At 46.2% G+C, this 23,569-nt stretch overlaps 1 protein-coding gene across 5 annotated transcripts in view; it reads right to left on the bottom strand.

Moving 5' to 3' along the window:
• Positions 1 to 23,569, bottom strand: part of Capn13 (calpain 13) — a 93,104-nt gene that overhangs the window by 12,524 nt on the left and 57,011 nt on the right. For 3 of the 5 annotated variants that reach the window (XM_076942239.1, XM_076942237.1, XM_076942238.1), the window contains 12 exons: positions 21,366 to 21,440; positions 19,650 to 19,795; positions 18,568 to 18,645; positions 17,660 to 17,802; positions 13,812 to 13,823; positions 11,311 to 11,513; positions 10,349 to 10,385; positions 9,904 to 9,960; positions 6,955 to 7,012; positions 6,811 to 6,869; positions 5,125 to 5,193; positions 2,382 to 2,457 (listed from right to left, as the gene is read on the bottom strand). In XM_076942239.1, the coding sequence (XP_076798354.1) occupies positions 2,382 to 2,457; positions 5,125 to 5,193; positions 6,811 to 6,869; positions 6,955 to 7,012; positions 9,904 to 9,960; positions 10,349 to 10,385; positions 11,311 to 11,513; positions 13,812 to 13,823; positions 17,660 to 17,802; positions 18,568 to 18,645; positions 19,650 to 19,795; positions 21,366 to 21,440 (1,013 nt within the window). Of the gene's footprint in view, positions 1 to 2,381; positions 2,458 to 2,576; positions 2,720 to 5,124; positions 5,194 to 6,810; positions 6,870 to 6,954; positions 7,013 to 9,903; positions 9,961 to 10,348; positions 10,386 to 11,310; positions 11,514 to 13,811; positions 13,824 to 17,659; positions 17,803 to 18,567; positions 18,646 to 19,649; positions 19,796 to 21,365; positions 21,441 to 23,569 lie in introns of all 5 variants that reach the window. The other 2 variants (XM_076942241.1, XM_076942240.1) reach the window with 2 other exon arrangements.

The following is a 23,569-nucleotide window of genomic DNA, read 5'->3' as shown; positions in this document are numbered from 1 at the left end:
TGAGGCTCAAGAATCCTACTAAGGTGGTCCAGCAGTCATCTATCTTATCCTCTATTCAAGTTCAATATGTCATCCAGGCCTGCCTCACTCAGGGTCTCTCTCTCTCTCTCTCTCTCTCTCTCTCTCTCTCTCTCTCTCTCTTCTTGAGTTTTGGCTGCTGTGCCCCAGTGTCACAAGCCTGAAGCTTGGCCAGAGAACAATTCAAGAGACTCAAAACACAGGAAGGGTGATATGTAGGAGGAGCTAAGGTGGGAAGAGTACTGAGAGGAAGAGAAGGAGTAAGAAGAGGAGGAGAAGAAGTAGAGGAGAAGCTAGGTGATGAAAGAGAGAAAGAAGGGGAAGACAGGGAGACAGATGTTCATGTATCTCCACCAGTCAAAGATAGTTGATATATCTAGGTTGGGTAGTGGGTTACACCTCTGATTGAGCAATACCAAACTTATAAAGCCCATGATTAACATTTAAAAAAATGTATATGTGCAAAAAGAAAGAGGGGGCAGGGGATAGGGGTTTTCTAAAGGGGGGGAATGGGGAAAGGGGATGGCATCTGAAGTGTAAATAAAATATCTAATAAAAAAATTTTTCTATCAAAAAAAAATACTGACTACTCCTCTGAAAACACATTTTCTTTTCCAATAGTTAGATAATCCTCATGCAGCATGGAGGTGCCAGGACACCTAAGGGCTTTAGTTCAGTCCTGCCTCTGCTGGGTTTTTCTTTGCTGGTGATTGTATTAAAGTATCTTCCAACTAGATGTCATGACTCTCTGTAAGTCTCATATATGGGTGCTTCTAATGTCGGCAGGTGTGGTCTCTGTGTAAGAGGGAGATTCAGTTCTAATGTGCCCATCCAAGGAAAGGCTGGGGCACAGAAGGAAGGCCACAACTCAGAACTTTGCCTTGGCTGGGAAGATAATAGGCATCTTGTCCTCTTTCTTTGGCCTTGTCGTTACATCTTTAGTTATAATCTTCAGGGAGGCCCTAGCCACACAGGTGACAAGTGCAGAATGGCCAGCAGTTGTTGCTCTGGTGATCGGGCAGAGACTCGAAAGCTGACCCACCTATGCAAGGAGCTTGGTGGCCCGTGGGCCTCATGCAACTAGAGGTACATTTGATTTTTGTAGTAGGAGCCAAATGCCTTCAGATCTGGCTTGAGTTTTCCTGATAGCCACCTGCCTTGCTCCTGAAAGCGTCTGAGCTAAATTGGAAGTAGTTTCTATTTTACTCCCTTGTTTTGTTCTGTGGTCACTAGGCTCCTTTGATGGTGTCATCTTTAACTAGTTCTTCAGTGTTTCTCCAAGTGTGGCTTCATGTGTCAGCAACAGATACTATGCCTTAGAACATGCTGGAAATGTACCTTCCTTAGTGCCCCAAGACTTCCTCAATCGAAAATGGGGGGATAGCTCTACCTTCTTTCTTAGTTTTAGCAAGCCATGCAAGGCACTGTAGAGCATCTCAGCTCTGAGCATCTCAGTCTTCTGCTATGCTGCAGACCTGTGATGCTGGGGTACAGCTGCTGACAATCAAAATTAAGGAGAGGAGCTATGCTCAGAGAACAGTGTCTTGTATCTCTACCACTTTCTATGCCAGGGATATGGGAAGAAGAATTACAGAGGCACTATCTCCAGAGTTAACCTGGGGGAACATGATTCTATGGCTTATTAAGGAAGGTGGCCATTTCCTTCTGTAACCTTTATGTGATACATCTTCCCCACAGGTAAGTAGGGGTAATGATTCCTGTCCTTCCCAGTTCTCAGCCAAGTGGAGACAATGAAAGAAGATGAAGTGAACAGTTCTTGGTCAACTATGAAGCACTTATGCACCCTAAGGGATTGTTATCATTATCCCAGGACAGAAAGCTTGTGCCTACTTGAACCCAACCCATGCCATTTGGTTTAATTTAGCCTTGAACCTTCTGTGAAGAGAGAGAAGTAAGATCCCCAGCCTGCTTTGTTGGTATTTAACCCTGAAAACTCAGACTGTGAGCTGAAAGCTTCTGGAATTTCTTGGAGGTTGTCAGTCTTGTAATCCTCTCTCTCTCTCTCTCTCTCTCTCTCTCTCTCTCTCTCTCTCTCTCTCTCTCTTTCTCTCTCTCTCTCCTTCTTTCCCCATCAGTCACAACTGTGTTGGAGAGAAAAGGTGAGTGAAGAAAATTATGGATACGAGATACAGGACAGTTCAGTCTGAGGGCAGGGAGCTGAGATCTGAGTCTGATGCTGGAAGAACATCAGGATCAATGTAGGGGAGGACACATACGCTAGGACTCTCTTTTTTCCCAGCTGCCCAGTCTCACCATGGCAGCCTTGCTTATGGCATGCTGGGAACACAGGCCTCACAATGCCCTACAGGCCCTGTCATCCAGGCTCATGGGCCCCAGATTACCTGTACTTTCTATGGCCTTCCATAAGTCTGAGCTGAGGAAAACTCCAGGGCTCCTCTGGATGTTCTGGAAAACATGCTGAGGGGATAAAAGAAGAAGGCTGTGAGGACCTGCAGGATGTGGATGGGAGAGGTCCCGTAAGTCTATTCTCCATCCCCAGAGGAGGCCTTACTGAAGTGTGCAAGGAGCCAGCTTACAGAGGTAGAGGGGGGAAGGGGCAAGCAGGGATGGCCACACGCCTTAAGTCCATCAGTCTGCTCATGACTGGGCCTGAAGCTCTCCTCCTCCAACTGGTTCCCATTTCTTCTTCTCCCTCTAGACACATGGGACATTCAGTTGCCTGTGGAGAAGCACGAGGTCTTTCCACAGCAGCACTTCCTAACCTTCCTAATGCTGCGACCCTTTAATATGGTTCCTCGTGTTGTGGTGGCCCCCAACCATAACATTATTTCATTGTTGCTTCATGATGGTAATTTTGCTATTATTATGAATCATAAAGTGATTATTTTTTGGTGATAGATGTTTACCAAAAGAATCATGACCCACAGATCGAGAACCACTGTTCTAGAGAGCCTGTGTTCAGGAGTGGTTGAGAGTACAGACTTAAGAGATGGTCTGCCTGAGTTTAAGTTCCAGCTGAACCATTGACCAGCTCTGTAACTGACTTTGCCAAGTTACCTCATCTTTCTAGGCCTCAGTTTCCTCATCTACAGTACTGGGCTGGTTACAGTGCCTACCACCTAGTCTTGTTATAAGAAGCCAATGAGCAAAAGTCTACAAAGTACAGATCAATTACTAATACCTAAGTGTGCTTATCATTTGCTCATACCTAAGTGCGCATGCTCACATACAAATCCTCTCGCTTGTGTATTAGTGAGTGCTACATAGAAAAGACCAGAAGCAGGTTAGAGCCGTGTCCTGGCCCAAGCATGGGTGCAGGAGGTAGTGACTGTAGCAGCGGCAGCCACTGTTGTACCCACTCTCACATTTACTGGACACTTTTCCCCTCTGCACAATGCTCATTGTAATCCTGGCCTACAGTGCACTTCTTAGATGAAGAAATGAACCCTGTGGCAGGTGTATACCTGGTCTTGGATTATGCAGGTAGATGCCCAGGACTGAGCAGAGAGTACCTGCTGCTGGCTCACAGGGGCTTTTCCATGTCAAAATAGCAGATCCCAGATATGCAAGGCAAGACCAACTATGGGGTGGGGTTGGCAGTGGGGGTGGGGTAGGCAAGTGACTGTCAGATGATGGCTTGGGAGCCTCCTCTTGACCTTATTTGGTTTCTGGTAGGTTTGAAGGTAGACACCAGGTGATTTCTATTACATAACCTCATTCATTTAGTAGCTGACTAGCTACGTCATTATTGAGTGATTCTGAATGCTGATATGTTAAACGAGCTGTGGAGGTCTCTGGGGTCAAGATGAACATGAGAGAGAGCCTGCCCTGGAGGACCTAGCAGTGTAATGGTAGGAGGTTCCTGTCAAACATTCTAGTGTCTGGTGAGAAGTCAAATGGCTGCCTAGTGTCCTCACCTCCCACCCCCTTCAGGAATCTTGGCATACTTGCACAGGGTACTGATTTAGCCTTTCAAAATGTTCAGAGACAGTGACATGATTAGTCATGTGATATATTGGGGCTCTTTATTTTTTTTTAAAGCAGTTTGTATGCATGTATATATGACTGACTGATTACCTTATTTATTTATGCACTCATTTATTTATTTGACATAGGGCTTCCTCTATGTAACCAAAGCTGGTTTTAAACTCATAATCTTCCTGCCTCAGCTTCCTAAATGCTGGGATTACAGGTGTGTGCCATCATGCCTGGTCAGATCATACTTTTATTTAGTTTGCATAAACATGCCTCCTAAGAACACATCCTGGAACCTATTAACTTGGTCTTAATACTTTCCCTTTGGCAAGCTAATGTTTTCTTTTTTGAGTTTATTATTTTTCTCACCTGTGTTTTCTATTGTCAATAGACATCACTTTTAAAATAAGGAAAAGTTCTTTGTAAGTGCAAAAGTATTAAGTCAGACAATGTGGCTTGCCCTACAGGTGTCTGCCAGAAGGTGAGGAGTCAGAATTGACAATAATCAGGTCATAGGGACTGGCAAGAAAGACTTAGCAGGGAAGGCATGTCTGAAGCTGCCTGCATTCTTAGGGTGGATGAGCAATGACCAGGCTTGGGGCATGGGAACGGGAGAGGAAGTGGGGCAGAGGAACAAAGGGGCGTTTATAGGGGACAGCAAGGCATCTTAGAATTGGGTTTTAGAGGAAGTGGGATGAATAAAAATGGCTCCTTCTGGACTTCAAAATAGAGACTTAACTCAGGAGGTCTGTGTGCTGCTTTGAAGCATTCAGACTTTGTCCTGAGGACAACGGAGGCCATACCCAGGCCGTAGGTTAACTGTGTTTGTTTTGGTAGAGCCTCCCATAGAAGCATCCATATAGAAAGAGATGGGTTCAGCCTAATGAGTGTGTCAATATGTATCATGGCAGTTCTAGACACTGTCCATGGTGACCTCTTTCCCCAGCCTCATAGAACATTTTTCATCTCGCCACTCTGGTACTTCAGGCCTCGATGGTCTGTATGTTTCCCTAAACAAAATATGAGGTGACTTCGAGGACAGGGTGATGTTTCCCATCCTTTCATACCCCAATGTGGGACACCCAATAAACATTTGCTCACCCAGGTTCAATAAGAGTGTTAGTCATGCCACAGAGGATGTGACGATACCTGGCAGTGGATGAGGCGATTCTGTAGTCTCGCAAACTCCTCCTGATCCAGCCGCCCATTCACTTTCAGCTGGAGGACGAGTTAAAAGCAAAGCAGTCCAGGGGACAATGGGGAGGGGGAGCTGTTTGTCCTGCTAATGAAGCCAGAGCTGGCTTCATCCTTCAGCTAGTAACCCAGTGCCATGTTGGCCCCCTGCCAGCTGGCTCCCACTCTATCTGAAGGTGACCTGGTTTAGATTTGTTTTCCAAAATAAAATGTATTGTTAGAAGGAAAGATCTCTGAGAACGAGGCATTAATTTCAGTTATATCCAGCAGGAGAGAGAGAGAGAGAGAGAGAGAGAGAGAGAGAGAGAGAGAGAGAGAGCCCCCAACCACCAATTGGCTGGGCTCCCTGGCAGGGGAGGGGGGAGGAATACGCAGGAGCCTTGCAAATGCAGACATAATGTAGATAGGTAAATGTGCCATCCCTAGGCCCTATGTTGCTGGAACGCTTCCTGTTTATAAATGCTTCCCCTGTCACCCCTTTTGACAGGCAACTAATGCAGGGAAAAATAATTGAACTTTGAGAGCTACCTCACTACCCTACCACTGAACCCCAGGGGAGGCTCTATTTGCAGTCCCCCAGTCCAATGCACAGGTCTCTTCTACCCCTTTCTCCTCCTCCCTCAGTTGGGTGCCCAAGCCATAGGGCTGCAAGGGCCATTTGGATTCTTCTGTATCTCCGAGTGACTCCAGACCACAGCCAGCTGAGACAGGGCTGATTTATGATTCCATCAAGAAGCCTTCTTGTTCTACAATGGCTGACTTCGAATTCACAATCGAGCCTTGTTAACCGTGTGAAAGAGGGGTGATCTGTCTCTCCGTGGAGACAGCGACATATCCTGGGGTATAGCTGTCAGGCTTGGGATCTCTCCTACATGGCCAGTGTTTCTCGCCCCCACCCCTGAGGGAGGAAGGCCAGATAGAGGAGGAAGGCTCCTGGGAGAGGGTGTTGGGATGAGGGTAAAAGCAGTTAAAGTTCGGTTCCTAGTCTTGCTCCTCACGGCCATGAAACTAGGCTAGCCACCGAATTGTCTCAAGACCATTGTCTACAGGTAGAAAACCATCATGTGAGCCAAAAGGGGTTCCACCACTGTGCACTGCAGACCAAGAAGGTTTGTGAGCTTTTGGTGGTTATCTTTTAAAATTAAGAGCCATTTGAATAAGGAATCTAAGAAGGTTTGTGAGCTTTTGGTGGTTATCTTTTAAAATTAAGAGCCATTTGAATAAGGAATCTGAGCAGTGAAGACTTCTCCAGTGTTGAAGGAAAGGCCAAAGGGAAAATAGCTCAGACTGGAGAAGGTAGCAGAGGCTGAGGTTAGAACATGGATCATGGAAGCTTAAACTCCTATTTCAAAATCTGTGCATAACCCCCAACTAGCTGTGTAAGATGGGCGAAAATACTTAACCTCTGCGGCCCCTGTGTCTTCCGTTGTTCAATGGAATAATAGCTGTTGCATCTCAAGGGCTGTTGCAAGCATTACAAATACACGTCCTTATGATTCCCAGTCAGTAGTGACTATTGCTATGGCTGCTATGATAAGCTGGATTCCGGAGTGAACTGGTATATAATTAAAATCCCAGGGAAGCCCACAGGGGGAGGTGGGTTCCTAGGGCTGCAGGAGTGGGGGTGTTTGTAAAGGATACATCCATCAGAGCCATGATGCTTTGGCACTGGTCCAAGGAGAAAGTGTCTCCTGGAGGCCCTGAGGAAGGAGAAGACTGAAGTGCCATTGAGGGTGGCCACACGGGGATGTAGTGGGGAGCCATCAGGCTTCTGAACTGACATACCTGTTCGGAACTCCTGGTTGAGAAGGCTCTGAAGTTGGGTGGCATCAATGTCCAGCCCCTGGTCCAAAATGCAGGAGAAAAATGGGTTGTGAGATGGGAATCAGAAACGAAGGAGCAAATCCCCCAACTCTGTAGCATCTCTCTGACTTCTGAGCCTTTCCTTGCCATAGCACCTCTACCCGTCCGTCCTGGGCCTGCCCTGCGTTCTGGCCATGTTGATAACTCCCTCCTTGAACATCCATCATGATGGTTGGTCCTGACACCAGACTCCTGGTGTGAGCTCCCTCATACTGCCTCCCTCCACTTATTATTGGACAAGACTCATGTTTCGTCCTCTCCTTATCATTATGGCTGACACTGAGGGACCCCTTCAGGAAGACTATAGCAGGATGATCTGTGCAGCTCACTTTCAGAAACACCATGAGATGTGTGATGACTTGCATATGTATGTGTGTAATAACAGGAGCTAAAAGGACTCAAAATCTACTAGAAGCTGCTATCATAGAACATAATGCTCAGTCTTTCAGGTACTGAGGGGAAAAGGAAGGTATTACAGCTTCCCTTAGATTAAAAACAAAGCAACTACTGTCATGGGTAAAGAGGACATTTTCTAGGCCTGCTCTTGGGGTCAGATCATGGCCCCAGCTCTTCCCTGCAGACAGGTGCTGGGCAGCCTGGTGGGTAGTGCCTTTGATGACAACTTTACAGAAAAGTATGGTTGTTGTGCTTCAGGGAGCTGGCACTGGAGTTAGGTTTCTCAGTGGGTGGACTTGTAAAGCGGCAGTCCATGTCTCACAAAGTGCTTCCCAGGGGCCTTCTGAGATCAGCCCCTCACAGCTTCCACACTCTGTCCCTTCTCCCTCTAACACTGATGGCACCACCTTACTCCAAAAGCAAGAGCAGTCCTCTAACCTGTTCTTGCAAGGCCCCACAGAGAGAATCGTAGACTCTAAGCTGCCAATGTCTGATGCTGGTCCTCGGGCCATTTTTCTAACCTCATAGTTTGGGAGTATCAGAGAAGTTGGCTTTAGGCTCACCATCATCAACCAAGTTTTCTTCCAAAGAATCTTGACCCCTTACATATGCTAAGTAGTTAATATGCTAAGGAGGGACTCACCACTAGCCAACTGAACTGAAAGCATGGCCACATGGGAGTATCCACTAGCCAACTGTACTGAGCATGGGCCACATCTACTTTCTTCTTCATATTACACCTAGAGCACATGTGGACCTAGATTCTACACCCATCAGAAGCATTTACAGAACTGATGGCAGGCATGGCAATGGTGGTTACTCAGACAAGCTCCCCAGGAATTGCATGTAGGGACTGTGGAATATCAAAGCTTCCTGAGGTGGAAGTACTTGGAAGAAATGTGCTAGGAGTTTGGAAACTGTTTGCCAATTGGATTCACAAAGGATAGTGGTTAGATCTGCTCTGTCTAATCCTGGAGACCAAATACATGATCCCTTTCTAACAGGCAAACCTGTTTATGTCATTACCACTGCCATGGCTAATAAAAGCGACTAGCATCAATGGGTGTTGATAATACTGTATTAATAAGGCTAGCTAAAAACCAATGTGAGGGACCAGGAGAGAGGGTACAGCGAGTACATGAGAAATGCTTTGCTTTACAATTTCTTGGGAGCCACAACCTCACAGGCCTGCAGGTTGTACAGGATGGTGTCAGGGGTGCCTTGCTCAAGGATGCCTGCCTAAGAGGTGACCTAGGCACAATACCCTGTCTGTCTTATTCTAATTCTGACCAATGTCCAATACCAGCTAACAATCACTCTAGAGAGTGCCATACATTTGGCTGTTGCTTGGAATATTTCTGATTAGGGAGTCTGTACCATCCTACTATATGACAGATTATATTTTTATTTTAGAAGTACAGGTGCGTGGCCCTGTGTGAAAATGTACCACCTGCCCTGAAGAAGCCTGATCTCAGGCATCCTAATCAGGTCCTGCTGGCCACCTCAGAGCAGCTAACCCAAGCTCGGGCATCTGCTCCAGGGGAGCTAATCTGTCTTAATTCAATCTGACAGAAATGATTGAGCACCTCCTCTGGGCCAAGGACAGTGATTGGTGGTTGGGGACAAGGAATGCATATGAAGTTGTCTCTGCCTTTGGGAACTCACAGACAGGGACAGTGGTCTTTTGGGTCAACCTTGTTTCAGTGAGAGCTTGCCTGAATCCTGGGCAAGTGCTGAAGGGCTTCTCTTTCCAACATTCACCCCTTATTCCAGCCACACTATCCATCTCTCCCTTCTCCTCTTGGTGTATGGGTCCAATCTACATCTGAGATAACACCATGCTATCAGCCCTCTGAGTGCAGAGGCAGGGGCTGGCATCCTTCCTTCCTCAGCCTCAGCTTGGCCCACGGTACACAAAAGCATCTATATCATTTTCTGCTTCCCACACCAACACTGTTATTAATGGTAAAAGGCCCATCCCACGGAACCATTGGCAGCTCTTTTATCCCGAGGAGTCAAGGAGTTCTTTATAACAGTTTATTAAACCATTAGGAAAGCCCCATGTGCACATAGGTGGCTTGGCAGGAAGAGAGCTGTTGGGGCTTTCTGAAGCTGGCCAGCTCCAGGGAGGAACAGTGCCAGGTTTGGGGTGGGGGGATGGCCGAGCCAGAGAAAGAAAGATTTCTGCCAACTGCTTGTCTAAAGGCTTAAGCCACAATATATCCTTTACACACAGCTCATAATTATCTTCTCCTTGCCTAAGCTCTATGTTCCAATGGGATTCCACCCACACTGGGATATCACTTGTCTTCAGAGCTTGGCAACCAGAGCCTCTGGGGATGGTCCAGGGATAGGAAGCGGCTAATATGATCAGGTCCTTTTTGCTCTGTGAATACAGTTCTGATAAGCAACTGGAGATGTCTCTGTCCCTGAACTTTCCCTTTCACCAAGGTCCATGAGTGCTAGATAGCATACCTGATCCATATATCTGTAGAAACTGCTTTTTTGGGATCCATTTTCTGAAAGACTTCCCTGGATCAAAGGGAAAACAGTTACATTAAATTTCTGGGAAAGAGGCCACTCATCTGGTACAACCTTGTTTTAGTAAGAGCTGGCCTGAGTGAAGATGCAATCAGCCTGCCTGAATCCAAGACAGCAAGATTCACCTGGTAGTTGCAGGACTGAGAGAAAGGAAATCAAACTTTATGGAAGTTTGGAAACGAAACTTTGTTAGAAGGAAGATACTTGGGTCCAGTCTGGTCTTGGAGGACTGGCCTTCTGTCCCACCTCTTAGAGCTACCAATAGCCTATCATATGGGCTTCATTTTCTGTAGTCAATAGTAAGACCAGGGAGGAGAAGGAAGCTCTTGGGGGATGTGACACAGCTAATAAAGACAGCAAACAAGACCTGCACACTTACCTTGAGGGCCCTGAGGTTGAAATTGCTGCTCGGATTCCTAGAAAACCAGGGGAACAGCGTGACAAAAATGACCCGCACTGTATTCCCAGGAGTCTACCTGTGAAGGACACCCGATGACACCTAACATCTCTCACAAGGATGAGGAGAAGGCAGCCATGGCAATAGACACCCAGTGACCTTATGTTCATTTGGGGTAGGCCTGGTCTGTGTCTCTCACCGTTGATTTGTTCATACTGAGATGCACATAGGTGGTGACTTTTACTGCCAGGATGCAGATGACCTTTGACTCATGGTCCATCTTGCATTGGCAGTGGTGGCCCTTACACATGTCAGTGATGACCCTTACACATTTGCTATCTTTATGTAGGTCTCTACGACTATAACAACACCTGCCTCAGGTTCAGGGGGACAGGGCCTGTTGATCCCAATCTGACCTATGACTTAACATTCAAGGCCCTCTAGAATCAAGGCCTCTTTTCAGGTCAGTCTGTCTTCCTAGTCTACCCCGAATTCTGGCTATGTTTCAAACAAGTGAATATAACACATGGTATGATTTTCCTGTGCACACAAGTGGCAGCACGTATTCTACAAGCCCCAGGCTCCACCACGTCCTTGAGTCTTCTTAGGCTCCTTCTTCCCATGTGTATGGTCTTCTCCTTGAAGTTATTAACTTCTGTTTACCTTCAAGGACCAGCTCAAGTGCTGTTTGCTGTGAGAAGCCTTTCCCAGTCTCTGAGGCCAGAAGCAGTTCCTCCATTCTGTCCTTTTGTATGCTTTTACATTGCTGCGAGGTCAAGTTACCGGTTCATGGACTTTCTCAATCCCCATTGTAGTTAGCATCTCAAGAGCAAGACTCATCTCGGGTCCCCGGCACACCATGTGCTAACACGTGATGCACAGAACACTGCTTACAAAGGCACACTGAAGTAGACTAAACCACTAGGACCCTAGTGCCTCAATACCTGTCCTTGTCTGGCATTTTGAGGAATACTCGGAGCAGGAATTCCACTTCTTTTCCGTGTGCTGAGGGAACCACTACATAGGTCCCAGGACTCAGGTGGAAAGACCTTGTGAAGTTGCACCTGGATGCATAGTCTATGCCCTGGGCAGCATTTCTAAATGGGGAGAAAAATGCAGGCGGCAATCTGTCCTGGAACTTCTGGAACTAGAAGAAATGAGATTATTATGAGAGAGCCCCTTCTATACATGAAACCTGGCTGCTAGGACAGGCGATTCCCTTCTAGACCCTTCTCTGCTCACTGGAACAGCGTTTTAAGCCCTACAAAATAAGATAGTGCTGACTCAGACTCAAAATTAAAAAAAAATACCACTTCCTCCTGGAACAACAGTATCTTATCTACTAGGTGTGTCCCACTCCACCTCTTGTTTGTGGCCACTCGAGTCTCAGCTATGGATGTGGCCCAGCACATTTGTAGATCCCAAAATTATGTTGCAGTGTCAGAGGCTGAACTTGGCAGATTCCAGATGCTACAGTATATACACAGAAATTTGACAGGTGATTTTATCTCACTAATCTAATAGCATCCTGGGGTTCTGGTTTTCTCTCTTATTTATGTGCAAACAAGACATGGGAACTAGTGACACTGTTCCAGTGTTGAATTTCTTCTGGCGTCCCCAAAGCTCTATCTCCTCTAAACCTTTAATCATATGCTGCCATACAACTGCAGGGTTGAATTTTCTCCTCTCCCTCGCTTTCATCTCCCCAGCAAGAGCCCCGGGATTCCTTCTCATTGGAAAATAATGGTTCTCAATCATTTCCCTTTTATTTCAAATTTTCTTACAGATAAAACAATAAATATAATGCAATTCCTATTACCGGATGTCACATACATATTATATAATAAAAACCCCTTACTAAACAAATTTTCCTACTACATGTGAGCATGGAGATTCCATTTAGAATGGTTATGCAGCATGAAATGGTTATTGATGGTCTCTGCCTTGGGGGAAGAAGAGGGGCAATGGGGAGGTTTCTATCAGGAGACAGCCATGAGACTTAGGCAGGGGATAGGCTGCTGTCCCGGGTGTACAGCAGAGGACAGGCGGAACCCCCACGGCACCTTTGCTCCTTTCCAAAGCAGCCCCTGTGGGCTTAGGGACCTGGTTTGCTTAGGTCCTTTTGACAGAAGTAATGGATGATGAAGCCAGTTCTTTTCCAAAAGAGCAGCTTTGCCCTCTGGCGCTAGGTATAAATGTGTGTGCAGAGGTGTGTGAACAGCCTTCCTCCTACAAGTTAGGTTCAATGGCCCTACTTACCTGCTGCTCCCCAACCCCATCACCTTTTTTTAAAAGCCCTGTTCAGAATGGACTTACTCAGTGGCATTGAGCAGTGTGACTAGGGAGTGAAAGAAGACCTTGGTCTAGTACTCAGAGGGGATGCACCATGCAGATTCAGGGCCATGCAGCTACAGAACTGGCCCTGTTATTCTAATGGTAGAGTTTGTACCCTTTGCTGGCTCAGGTCCCTGCTGTGTTGTGTTCTCTAGCTCCGAGAACTGGATCAGATCCATACCATTCATTTGAGAGCTTCCCTCAGAACCCTTCTAAGTTTTCTTCTGATGGTGGGGGGTACCGGGGACCCAGGCAGATTTTAAGCCCCAGCTTTGAGGCTAGGCCATGACTAAGGGACAGACCTCTTTGCTGCCAACTTTCTATCTGGATTTTTGAGACCCTCTGCTTTTGCAGTTACTACCCTGGGCACTGTTTACTTCTTGGGGCCTTGTAATAGCCTTGGGGTGGGGCACTGTAACCATCTGCTGGCTATGACCACATTCTCTTCCTTGTCCATATACTGCATTTTCCTCTTGGCAGTAGCAGAAGGTTACTGCAGAGTTCACAGCCATAGCAAGGCAAGGTCTGTGCCAGTGATGTCAGACCCTCTGAACTCCACTGTCCCTTCCTTATAGCCTTCAGACTCTTTTTTTTTTTTCAATCAATACTTGACCAGGTCAGTCCAGGTTATTGGATCAAAACAAAATATCTATTTGCTTATGAGAAGAGGTAGGAGTATGCCTTGAAGCTATATGAAGCCTGTAAGCATCAGCTTATGGTAGTTTGGGGGACTAATTCAAGTGTCTGAAGGTTTTTCCTAGATACCCCTTACTACTGTCATCATCTTAATTGCACAGGAACCAATTGGACCAAGCTTCTCTATGAAGACCAAATGCATCAGGGTGCTTTTACAGCTGCAGCCTCTCTTGGATGTTAAAGAGAAAATCCTGTGAGGTTCAACCATATACCAAGATGCCAACGCATCCACGCCAAACCCTGGTTTGTTGATCTGTTTGGAGATGCTAAGCTGACTGTTGATTCAAGATGCAGCAAGAATGGACTTGTAGACATGGGTATGTGGGCAGGTATAACAGTTGGAAGAGATATAACGGTTTACCAAGGAGCAGCATCAGAGGTGAGGGAAGTCAGTGAAGACAGCAGTGAGCCATACCTGAGAGTCTACCTGTGGAAGAGAGAAAAAGAGGCTTCAGGAGGCAGACACAACATAAAGACAACTGGCCCTCCCATCCTAGCTCAAGGCCCATGCTATTTCTTGTGTGGTCAGCCTGTCTGGCACACAGAGCACATGCTGGGAGTGGGGACACATTTTTCATTTATTGTGCAGAGTTGTAGAAAAGGAAAGATGTATCCTTGTAGGGAGCAGCAAAGGGGAGAAAACTGAAGGAGGAAGATTATCTGAGATGGGGTAGTGTCCCCTTTAAGTCTTAGCAAGATGTGGTTATTGTTCATAGCTATAATGGTGATATAGGAAGAACATAACAGGAGCAGAGAGAAGACACAGTCTCAGTCAAGGGCAGATTCCCCAGAGTCAGGCACAAATGCCTTAATATGGAGAGCACCAATGACAGGAGAGCTTCTTTGATCTCCTTAGACAACTGTAAACACGATAGGAGTTGGTTCTACGGATAACCACTCCCCTTGTGGAGAATGCATGTGCACAAATGAATGCAGGAACAGCTATGTTTCTCTCTTTCCATCTGGTAGAAGGATACAGTTTCATCTTTATGGCCCTCTGCAATGTTAAGAGTCCTTCTATGTGACATGCAGGGTATTCGCTACAGTCCTTTGAACAGATGCCCCAGTCCTAGTCCATGGGCATGGAAAAGGAGGCTAGGCATCAACAGGGCAGGAAACAGGGCAAGCTGCGTTGCTTCCTTTGCAATGACGCCCCACTTCCCACCAAGCGCAGGCCTTGCCTGTTAGCCTGGCTTCTGATTCCTTTCTACCGTGAGCTGAGGTCCTACACATGCAGACCAGCCACTTGATGGGTGTGATTAGACATTCCAGCCATGGATACTGGGAGTGAGGTGTTAAACCCTGGCCTGTAGGAGGACCTTTAGAGAATGAGGACAGAATAGCATGTCCTCTTGTCTCTTTTTATTTGTCCTAGCTTTTTTTTCTGCCTGTTCACACACCACTGGTATCTGGTTGATGTAAGACAAGACAGTGTGTTCACAGCTGCTGGGGACTTGCAGGCTCCCACTAAGCTTGGGGCCCCATTTTGGCTGCATCAGCATTAAAATTGCTCAGCCCCAGAGGTTTCCCAGGCTGGTGAACTCACTGATTGCTTCCGGCTGAAAAAAAAAAAAAAAACCCTGAAGCATCTTTTAAAAAGAAAACATTAAAAATTTTGCGTATGAGTGTTTGCCAGCATATATAGGCATGCACCAAGTGCATGCCCAGTGCCCAAGAAGGAAGAAAGCATTAAAAACCTTGGAACTGGAGTTATAGACAGTTGTGAGCTACTATATGGGTACCAGCAACCCAACCTACGTCTTCTACAAGAGCAGCAAGCACTCTTAGCCTCTGAGGAATCTGTCAGTCTCCCAGGTATCTTAGGAAGAGATCTAGACTGGTCATTGGCATTTAAGTCAGTAAGGATCCTAGAAGGACCAATGTGATCACAGGAAGTCTAAGAAAGTCTCTGGTCTGAGGGGCAGCTGAGAAATAACTCATCTCTGTAGAGGAGACAAGGAAGCTTGGAGAAATGTTAGGAATCGAGTTGGTTACAACCTCACTGTAGCTCCATAAGCATGTTTGTCCATTGGTTGTGGGTGGGGTCATCTGAAAATGAAGCTCAGAGGGTAAGTGGGAGATGCACAAGAGGGCTCCACAGTTAGACATGACCCTACAGATTGGCCTAGATGGCTACTTCTGGGCTCAAAGGTTTGCGGTAAATAATGTGTGATTATTCCGACCACTTTTGTTGAATTAACAGTCGAGCACGGGTGTGACTGGATACGTGTGTATGGTGAAGTGGCTGGAATGGAGGTAAAAGGTACACTCAAGTGGGAACACCCAGAGTGCAAATCTTTTCCTTCAGCAACCAAGGGCTGAAGATGTGATAATTTGATTTCCTTAGTTACTGCAGTAGAAGCTGGCTTGTTTTCCTCCACCAAAGTAGAGGCAGGGACTGGGTGGCAATTCAAATGACAACTGTTTATTATTGCATCCATAGAAGATGTTCTCTGATAGTCTGGGCAGGCCTGAGACAACTTAAAAGCATTGTGTTGAATCCCAACAGTCTCCTCTGTTGGAACTTTGACTCATGAAGAATTCAGTAAAAGAAGTAGGAATAAGTAAGGGTTGTGAACTAGGTTAAGAGAGAAGAACCCAATGGGCTCTCATTCCAGAGCCAGAGTCTTTGATTCTCCTGTTTCTCTGGGTACCATGAGAAAGGGAAATATCTAAGCCCTGCCGAGATCCCTGGGACTGTGCCTACAGGTGCTGAGATCAAACTCTACCCATCACCCCAGCAGCTGGGAAGATATTTCCTTTTCTCTGAGCTTTGGCTTTCATATCTCTAAACGTGGGGATAAGCATAGCCTTGAGACACTAAATGAGAACATGCATGTGACCCTACAATACCACATCCATGAAGCCTTCTCTCTAGCCAGAGCCACAGCTGTGAGCAGGACAGTTCCTGACGAGCAGAGCAAGCAGGGAACTTGTCTGGCCACAAATGGGCTGAGTCCAGTGTCTTTGAAATTTGCTTTGTCTCAGTGAGCAACAGATCTTGCTCTAGGACACTAAGCCCATCTCTAGCCTAGTGTGTCAATAGGCTTTCGAGCTGTGTGACAAGTGCATCTGACCACAGGCTTCAGGAGCATCTGACGTTCAGTCTTAGCTTCACCATTAACTCTGGCATACCAGTTCACATACCTGTGTACCAGTTTCTCCAACTCTAATGTGAGAAGAGGGAACTACATACACCTCAGGGATTTATAGTCTTAGTTGCATAACAAGGATGGGTAACATGAGAATTACTCACTCTACCTCTGGGATGCTTTGAATTTCTTAGAAGAGACAGCAAAGCCATTAGATTTTCTTTGTAATTTTTCTCTTTTAAATGGTGTCCTTTTGTTTTGTTTTGTTTTTTAAAAAAGTTTCTTAGTTAACTGTTTCATGGTATGTGTATGTGCTAGCATTGGGGAGAGCGAGGGAGCTGGTTGACAGTCAGTGGAGGAGAGGAATCTGAGCTGAAGGGGAAACCTGGTTTTGGATGAGCAGCCAATCAGGTGTTATATGTTCACCACTGAGCTGAATCTGGGCTTTGGTCTAGAATCTAGACCCTAGACATAAAAGAAAAAAAAATTCACTGAATTTAAACGTGTGTATGTGTGTGTGTGTGTGTGTGTGTGTGTGTGTGCGCGCGCGCGTGCATCTTCTTCAAATTTTAACCAATGATCTTCAAAAGTGACTGAAGGAGGCAGTCTCTGAGGAACTTGTTAAAATGCAGACCATTAGACTCTGACCATAAGATTCTCTGATTCAGGGGTTATGGAGTTGGTCCAAGAATCTGCATAATTATAGAAGCTGGTCTTAGACTTGAATGTTTCTTGAGATCCAAGCATTAGATTCTGAAGCCTACCTGGAAAAGCTATACTATACAAGTGGCAGAGGTAAGGGACGTCTGCCATTTAAAACATGGTCAAGAGGCTGGAGGGAAGACTCAGGGTTGAGAACAAACGCTGCTCTTGCAGAATTCTGTTCCCATCACCTGCATCGTACAGCTCTCAACTGCCTGTAACATTAGCTCCAGAGGTATCCAGCTCTCCTTTAGACTCCATGAGCCTCTGCATTCACATGTGCACATGCCTACACATAAATATATCCATAATTAAGAATAAAAAATTTTTAAAAAGTCAAGTCTGATTCTCCTTTAGTTTAAATTTTTCTTAAAACATTAGAGCTGAACACATGAATCCCTTTGGGCTTTACCTAGCCCAAAGCGTACACAGTATCTACAAAGAACAAGACCCAAAGCACATTGCTTACCTTGAACACCTGGAACTGTAGTGGGAATATCTCCTCTTCTGTCCTCAGGCTTTGTGGCATGATTGTGAAGGCCACAACGACATTGTTACCATCAGTGGGTTCTTGAACATCAAAGAGGTACTGCACATCCCTTCTCTGTCCTCCTGGAAGAGAGAGAGCCATTGCTGGGACACAGACCACCCCAGGCCTCCCAGGACACTGTTTATGGGGTTAAGCTTAAACTCTGTTTGGAAAGATAAGGCCCAGGCCACCACAGACATAGTCAATACTTATGAAACAAGTTCTTTATATTCTAAGCCTCAGTCTCTTCTTAAAAACAGAAAAGGTAGTATTATGCTTAATAGAGCAAAAATGTCTCCTAAACTATAAATTCAGCCCCATTCCTCTGTGTGTTTGTGTCTATGTGTGTGTGTCTATGTGTGTGTGTGTGTTTGGGGGTGTATCCAAGTGTGTGTGTGTGTGTGTGTGTGTGTGTGTGTGTGCACATGTTTGTGGAGGCTAGATGCCACCCTCAAGTTTTCATTCTGCATGTTCTACATAATGTATTGCATTGTGTTGTATTGTTTGGTTGTGTGAGAAATGGAGTCTCACTGGCCGAAAACTTGCCAGCAGGCTAGGCTGGCTGGCTAGTGAGCCCCAGGAATCTATCTGTCTTCACCTCTCTCCACACTGGAATTATAAGAGCCCATCACCTTGGCCAGCCCTAAGGGCTGTTTAGTAAAATTACAGAATCTCCAAGTGTGCATGAACTTACTGTACTGGCAATAAACATCAGAGCCTGGAATGGCATCAATCACCAAATACCAGTGAAGACAGAAGGAAACAGGTGGTGGGCTGGTCATACACACTGCTCTTACACCCGAGCACACTTATCCCAGTCCGAGCACATGGGAACTATTGGACTCAACTGCATGAAGCGGTGCAGGAAAGCCAGGATATAGATGAGTGGATATTCTTCAAAAGACATGGGTCACAACAGGTGAGCTCTGGAAGGTGATTAGGGAGACACAGAAGACTATCATGGTCATGGCCTTTCTATGAGTACTGAAGGAGATGACTATTAAAATGTACTTAGGAGCATATAGCAGGCACCCAATTGATTATACCCTTCCTTCTCTTCCTTGTAAAGTATTCCTATAAATGGCCTTGCTGTTTCAGTCGGACTAGTTCACTGATTCTCATTATATCTAAGGAAAGAGGCTTTTGCAGTGTAGTCAGGCAGGCACTGCTTGGGGAGCTGACTAAGAATTGACTCAGCAGTTTCATATAGTCTACTTGGTGACAAGGCTCTGAGTAGCAGACTGATCCCAAGAGAACAAAAGGAAGCACACCGTAAGGTCTGGGGTCATGGAAGGAAATCTTTCTGGACAAGCAGGTGTGAATATACGTTTTCCCACACACGTGTTTACAGCCAGTTTTATGGAGTATGTGCTAGTTCACTTGGACTCTACCCCACAGGAAGCAGCTTAAACAGAGAACAGGATGGACAGTGAAGGGTCATGACAGAGGTCCCTACACTGCTACCTTACGAGCAGGACAGAACTATTCACCCCATGTCTGGGTGGTACTCTGCAGCTTCAAGGGGAAACAGGGGTTACTATTTATACTGTTTATATCTGGGGAGGTTGAAGGCAGAAAACAATGTCAGTCCCAGACACAAAGCTAGTATATGGAAATGACAGTGGTTTAATGAGGCTTTGACTTCCTTCCCTATGCTCTTCTCACAGCCTTTCCTCCTGTCTTGGTTGTTTACTGGAGAGCAGAGAGCCAGCTTTCCACCGTGGATATGGGTGAAGCTGATTGGCAGGATCTGTAAGATGTCAGGAGTGGTGGTTGCCCCGCCCACCCCCATTAGCATCTGCTTCAAGGGTAGTTGTCTCTTGAGGCTAACTCCTTTGCTTTCTCATCAGGCCAGTGGTCTAAGCAGACAAAGGAGTCAGAGAAAAGTTGGAATAGAGCTGGGGCTGACAGCTACAGGCAGAATGACCACCTGCTGTGTTTCCTGAGGTCACTTGGCTCTCAAACCACATTTGTTGCCAGCTCTCATTGGGTGTGATTCCATGATCCATGGTGATCGGGATCTGGTTACATATGAACAGGCACGAGAAGTTATCCTGGAAATCTCGACAGGACATCCTGTGGAAAACAGACACAGCCTAAGTCACCTCCAGCTGTGTCCTCAGCTCCAGTTTCCCATGTCTCTTCACTATGTCTCTCCAGTCAGAGAAAATAACCATGTGTGACTTACCATAGGCCTTCCCAAAGTCCAAAGTCTATCTGTGGCACATTCAGTGCCATGCCTTTCTGCCCTGAGACTTTCCTCCAATGCTAGAGAGAACAGTGGTAAAGACAAGACTGGGTGTTGTGTGTCACCTGGCAAAACTACTTTCCAAGCCTGTTAATCCAACTGAGTCCTTTTAGGGTCAGTGGGACAAAGGCCAGGTTCTCTCTGCTCCTGGTCCTTCGAACTGTTATCAGTCTTGCCTTTGCTCATTGCCAATTCGTTGCTGAGGTCTTTAAGCAGGCACAGGGATGCCACAGTGAAAACCTAGCCTTGTGCTGGGATTAAAATAGAGACATAGAGGAAGATTTGTGCTTCTAATTGACGTTTGTCTTTCTGACTCTGAGGAACTCAGACCCAGGCTTTCTTTCATTATCCCACTCATGCTAAATGTCTTCTTTTAAAAATTATTTAAAAATGTCTTCATACAGTATATTCTGACCGTGTTCTCACTCCTCCTCCAGTTCCTCCCCCCCCCTAACATTATGTCCCCAACATTATATCTTTTCTCTTTCTCACACAAGAGATGAACATAACAAGAAGGGCAAATCGATTCAGACAACTAAAAAGCAAACAAAAACATAACAGAAAGCACACCCCAAAATGGGGTTTATTTTATGCAGGCTTACTACTTCTTGGCATGGGGCTTGCCCTGGCTTATGGTTGATATACCCAGGAACACTCGGCTGGAGAAAATAGCATCTTGCTTAAGGGTGGGACTTTTAATCCGCATCCTCTTCCCAGTGCTTGGATTTTGTCTCGCTTGAACCTGGGCAGGTCTTGTGTGCGCTGCCATAGCCATGCTTTCTCAAGTTCCTTTTCTTTCTCCCGTTCCCCAGGGAGTATCTGAGGTCCCAGCCACACTTACTTTACAGATCTGTCTGTCTGTTTCTCTTTTTTTTTCTTCATATATTTATGCCAAATCTCACTACAGTACATCACTAAGCAAACCAGAGGACCCTCCAAGAAATGTCCACCTTCTCTAAGATGTGCACATAAGGCATGGCATGGGCTTTCAAGACATGGAATACTGAGTAGCTTCTAGCCAAGGACAGTGAGAGCCTGCCCAGGGTCAACCTGGTAGATTCACTTGAAGTTACTCTTTTGGAGAGTGCTGTCAAAGCACACTGGAGGTGCTGAGTCTCCAGATGGTGGAAGACAGGGGTGATGATCATACCTCCAAACTCAAACTTCGGAGCAACTCCCCCTTCCCATCAAAATGTCCATGAGAGTCCAGTATCTCATCTCCAAGATGAGGAGACATAACGCCTACCATTCAAAGCTTTTGTGATTTGGTAAAGAATATAGGTTCTAGGTGAATCTTTGCGACGTTAATCACTATCCTCATGAACATTTAAGGGAAGCAGTTGGGATGGAGGGCTTGGGAAATAAGTACTCCACACATCCTTAAAGAAGGGTAGATACCAAAACTCGCCGTCATCTTTATTCCCATACAGCTGACTTTTTCGTGGGTCCTGCGTTTCCTTCCACTCCTGGGACCTATATATGGATAGAAAGACCAAGAATGAGCTCTCCCACACCTCTGCCAGAGGCCATGGTGACCTCACATCACCTGACCACTTTTGTTACAATCTATAATTAGTTATATATGAGGGAAAAGTCTGATATCTAGTCTCCAGGATCTATGGAATATAATGGATGATATTCTCCATTTCTGTCAATTTCCCTGCTTAATAGCACGGCTTTGTTCTTCTTTATGACCAAACACAGCTCCATTATGTATACATGTCACACTTTGTTTACTAGCTTGTCTGCTGGCAGGTGCCCGGCTGATCCCATACCTTAATGATGGGAAAGGGGAGAGAGGCCATGAGGGGTGATAAAGTGGGAGGACGATCAAAATCTTATACATGTATAAAGATGCCATAATTTGTATAATTAATGTATACTAATAAAAACCATCTCCTATTCTTCCCCCTCCTATCACCAAGTTGAACATAAGAGCTTTGTGCTGTTTTCACCTTGACAGTACCAAATATTATTCATTTATTGACTCTACCTCTTAGGCCCCTCTCGCAGATGCCCTGGGCCCACTCCTCCCTCTGTTACCGCAGTCCAGCCCACCCTTCCCTCCCTCATGGACAGCAGTTGGTCTCCCTGAGCATAGTTCTCCACTTTCTTCCCATCCACACTACCACCAAGACGAGAACTCCAAAGCAGACTCTTGATCCTGTCACTTCCCTGTTTACCACATGTTGGTGGCGTCCGATTACTCCCACAGGGAAGTTCAAACGCCTCAAGGAAACCGCAGCCTCTGCCAATCTCTCCAGGTTTAACTGGGCTGCTCCACCCCCCACCTTTGAACTTCCTGTGCCAGCAATCGCTGAGATATCTTCATTTCCTCAAAGAGGGTTACCCCCACTCCCACACCATGCTTTCACCATGATGCTCCTGTATCAGGAAGACACCTCTCAGTGCTGACCTGCTACCTCTCACTCTCCTCTTCACCTAAAGGGTACTCTGTATGAGAACCCTGGCTAAAGTGCACCTGCTTCACACTGAGACCTGGCTCTTCCTCTGGGCTCCCACAGACCTAGCCCTCTATGTAGCTACTATGCCCATTGCTTATTTGTCTTATCTAGGTTCCCATAGTGACCTTGTTTTCCGTGATACCATCACAGGTACCTAACACACACCACAGCATCTATTCCATATAGTGATTTTTTTTCTCTTTTGCTTAGTTAACTAAACTATAGGGATGATATGTTAAAGAAGCAAGTTCTGGGCTGTGATGGGAAAGAGACCCTTCCAGGCAAAAGGGAACAGCTGTTCTTCCCTCAGCTTGTGCTTCAAAGTAGCAGCAAGCTCCACAGGCTATAGGCCCCAGAGGCACAAACGTTTAATGAGATCTTTCCCATTGAGGAGCCTATATCAAGAGCTCGGGTCACCTGTGTGTCAGGACAACAAGGCAGAGACCACCACCCAGGCTTCCGGCTGCTGGCTGAGGCAGTCAGATGTGTTATTGTAAAATGGCAATTTTATAATTAAGCGATAATTACATTTTCTGCAGTGTGTAAGGGAAAATAAATGTAGTGTAAATCAATACGCTATTGATTCATGCAAGTTTGCCTTTAAGTGTGTGCGACTGAAATTTCAATTATGGCTGAGATTAGACCATCCGTCTCTCGCCATCCGTCTCCATTCCTAAGGAGTGGGGAAGACATCGACCACCTGCATGGAGATGGTGACTGTGCGGTCCCCACCGCTTCCTTCTAGCCTGGTACTGGTGGGAGGTCCTGACCCTCTGCACTCAGTGAAGGGGCATTTGTCCTACAGGCTGGACACTGCTCTGCACCAACTTTCCTGCTTACAGGCTCCATTCATGCTCATTCCTGTCGAGTGTGAATCCAAGCTCCAGGACCACTCTTCTCACCCTGTTCCTCTGCTGCAGCCCAGCAGTTTCCCGGCTGGGGGACGAGGAAGGCATCCTACCTAGTGTCTCTTTTGAAGCACACCCTGTGCCTTTGCCACAAGGACACCTCATGTTCATCGCCATCTGCCATGCTTCCCTGAATATGCCCACTCGTAGGACCTTGTCCTTCTCTGAGCTCTGATGTCCCTTTTGGCCTTCATTGGTCATGGAAGACACAAGGGAAATATTAACCATT

The sequence above is a fragment of the Arvicanthis niloticus genome, chromosome 11, assembly GCF_011762505.2.
Source record: "Arvicanthis niloticus isolate mArvNil1 chromosome 11, mArvNil1.pat.X, whole genome shotgun sequence".
NCBI lineage: Eukaryota > Metazoa > Chordata > Mammalia > Rodentia > Muridae > Arvicanthis > Arvicanthis niloticus.
Note: the sequence above shows the minus strand (reverse complement) of the source record. Positions and strands in the feature narration are given on the sequence as shown.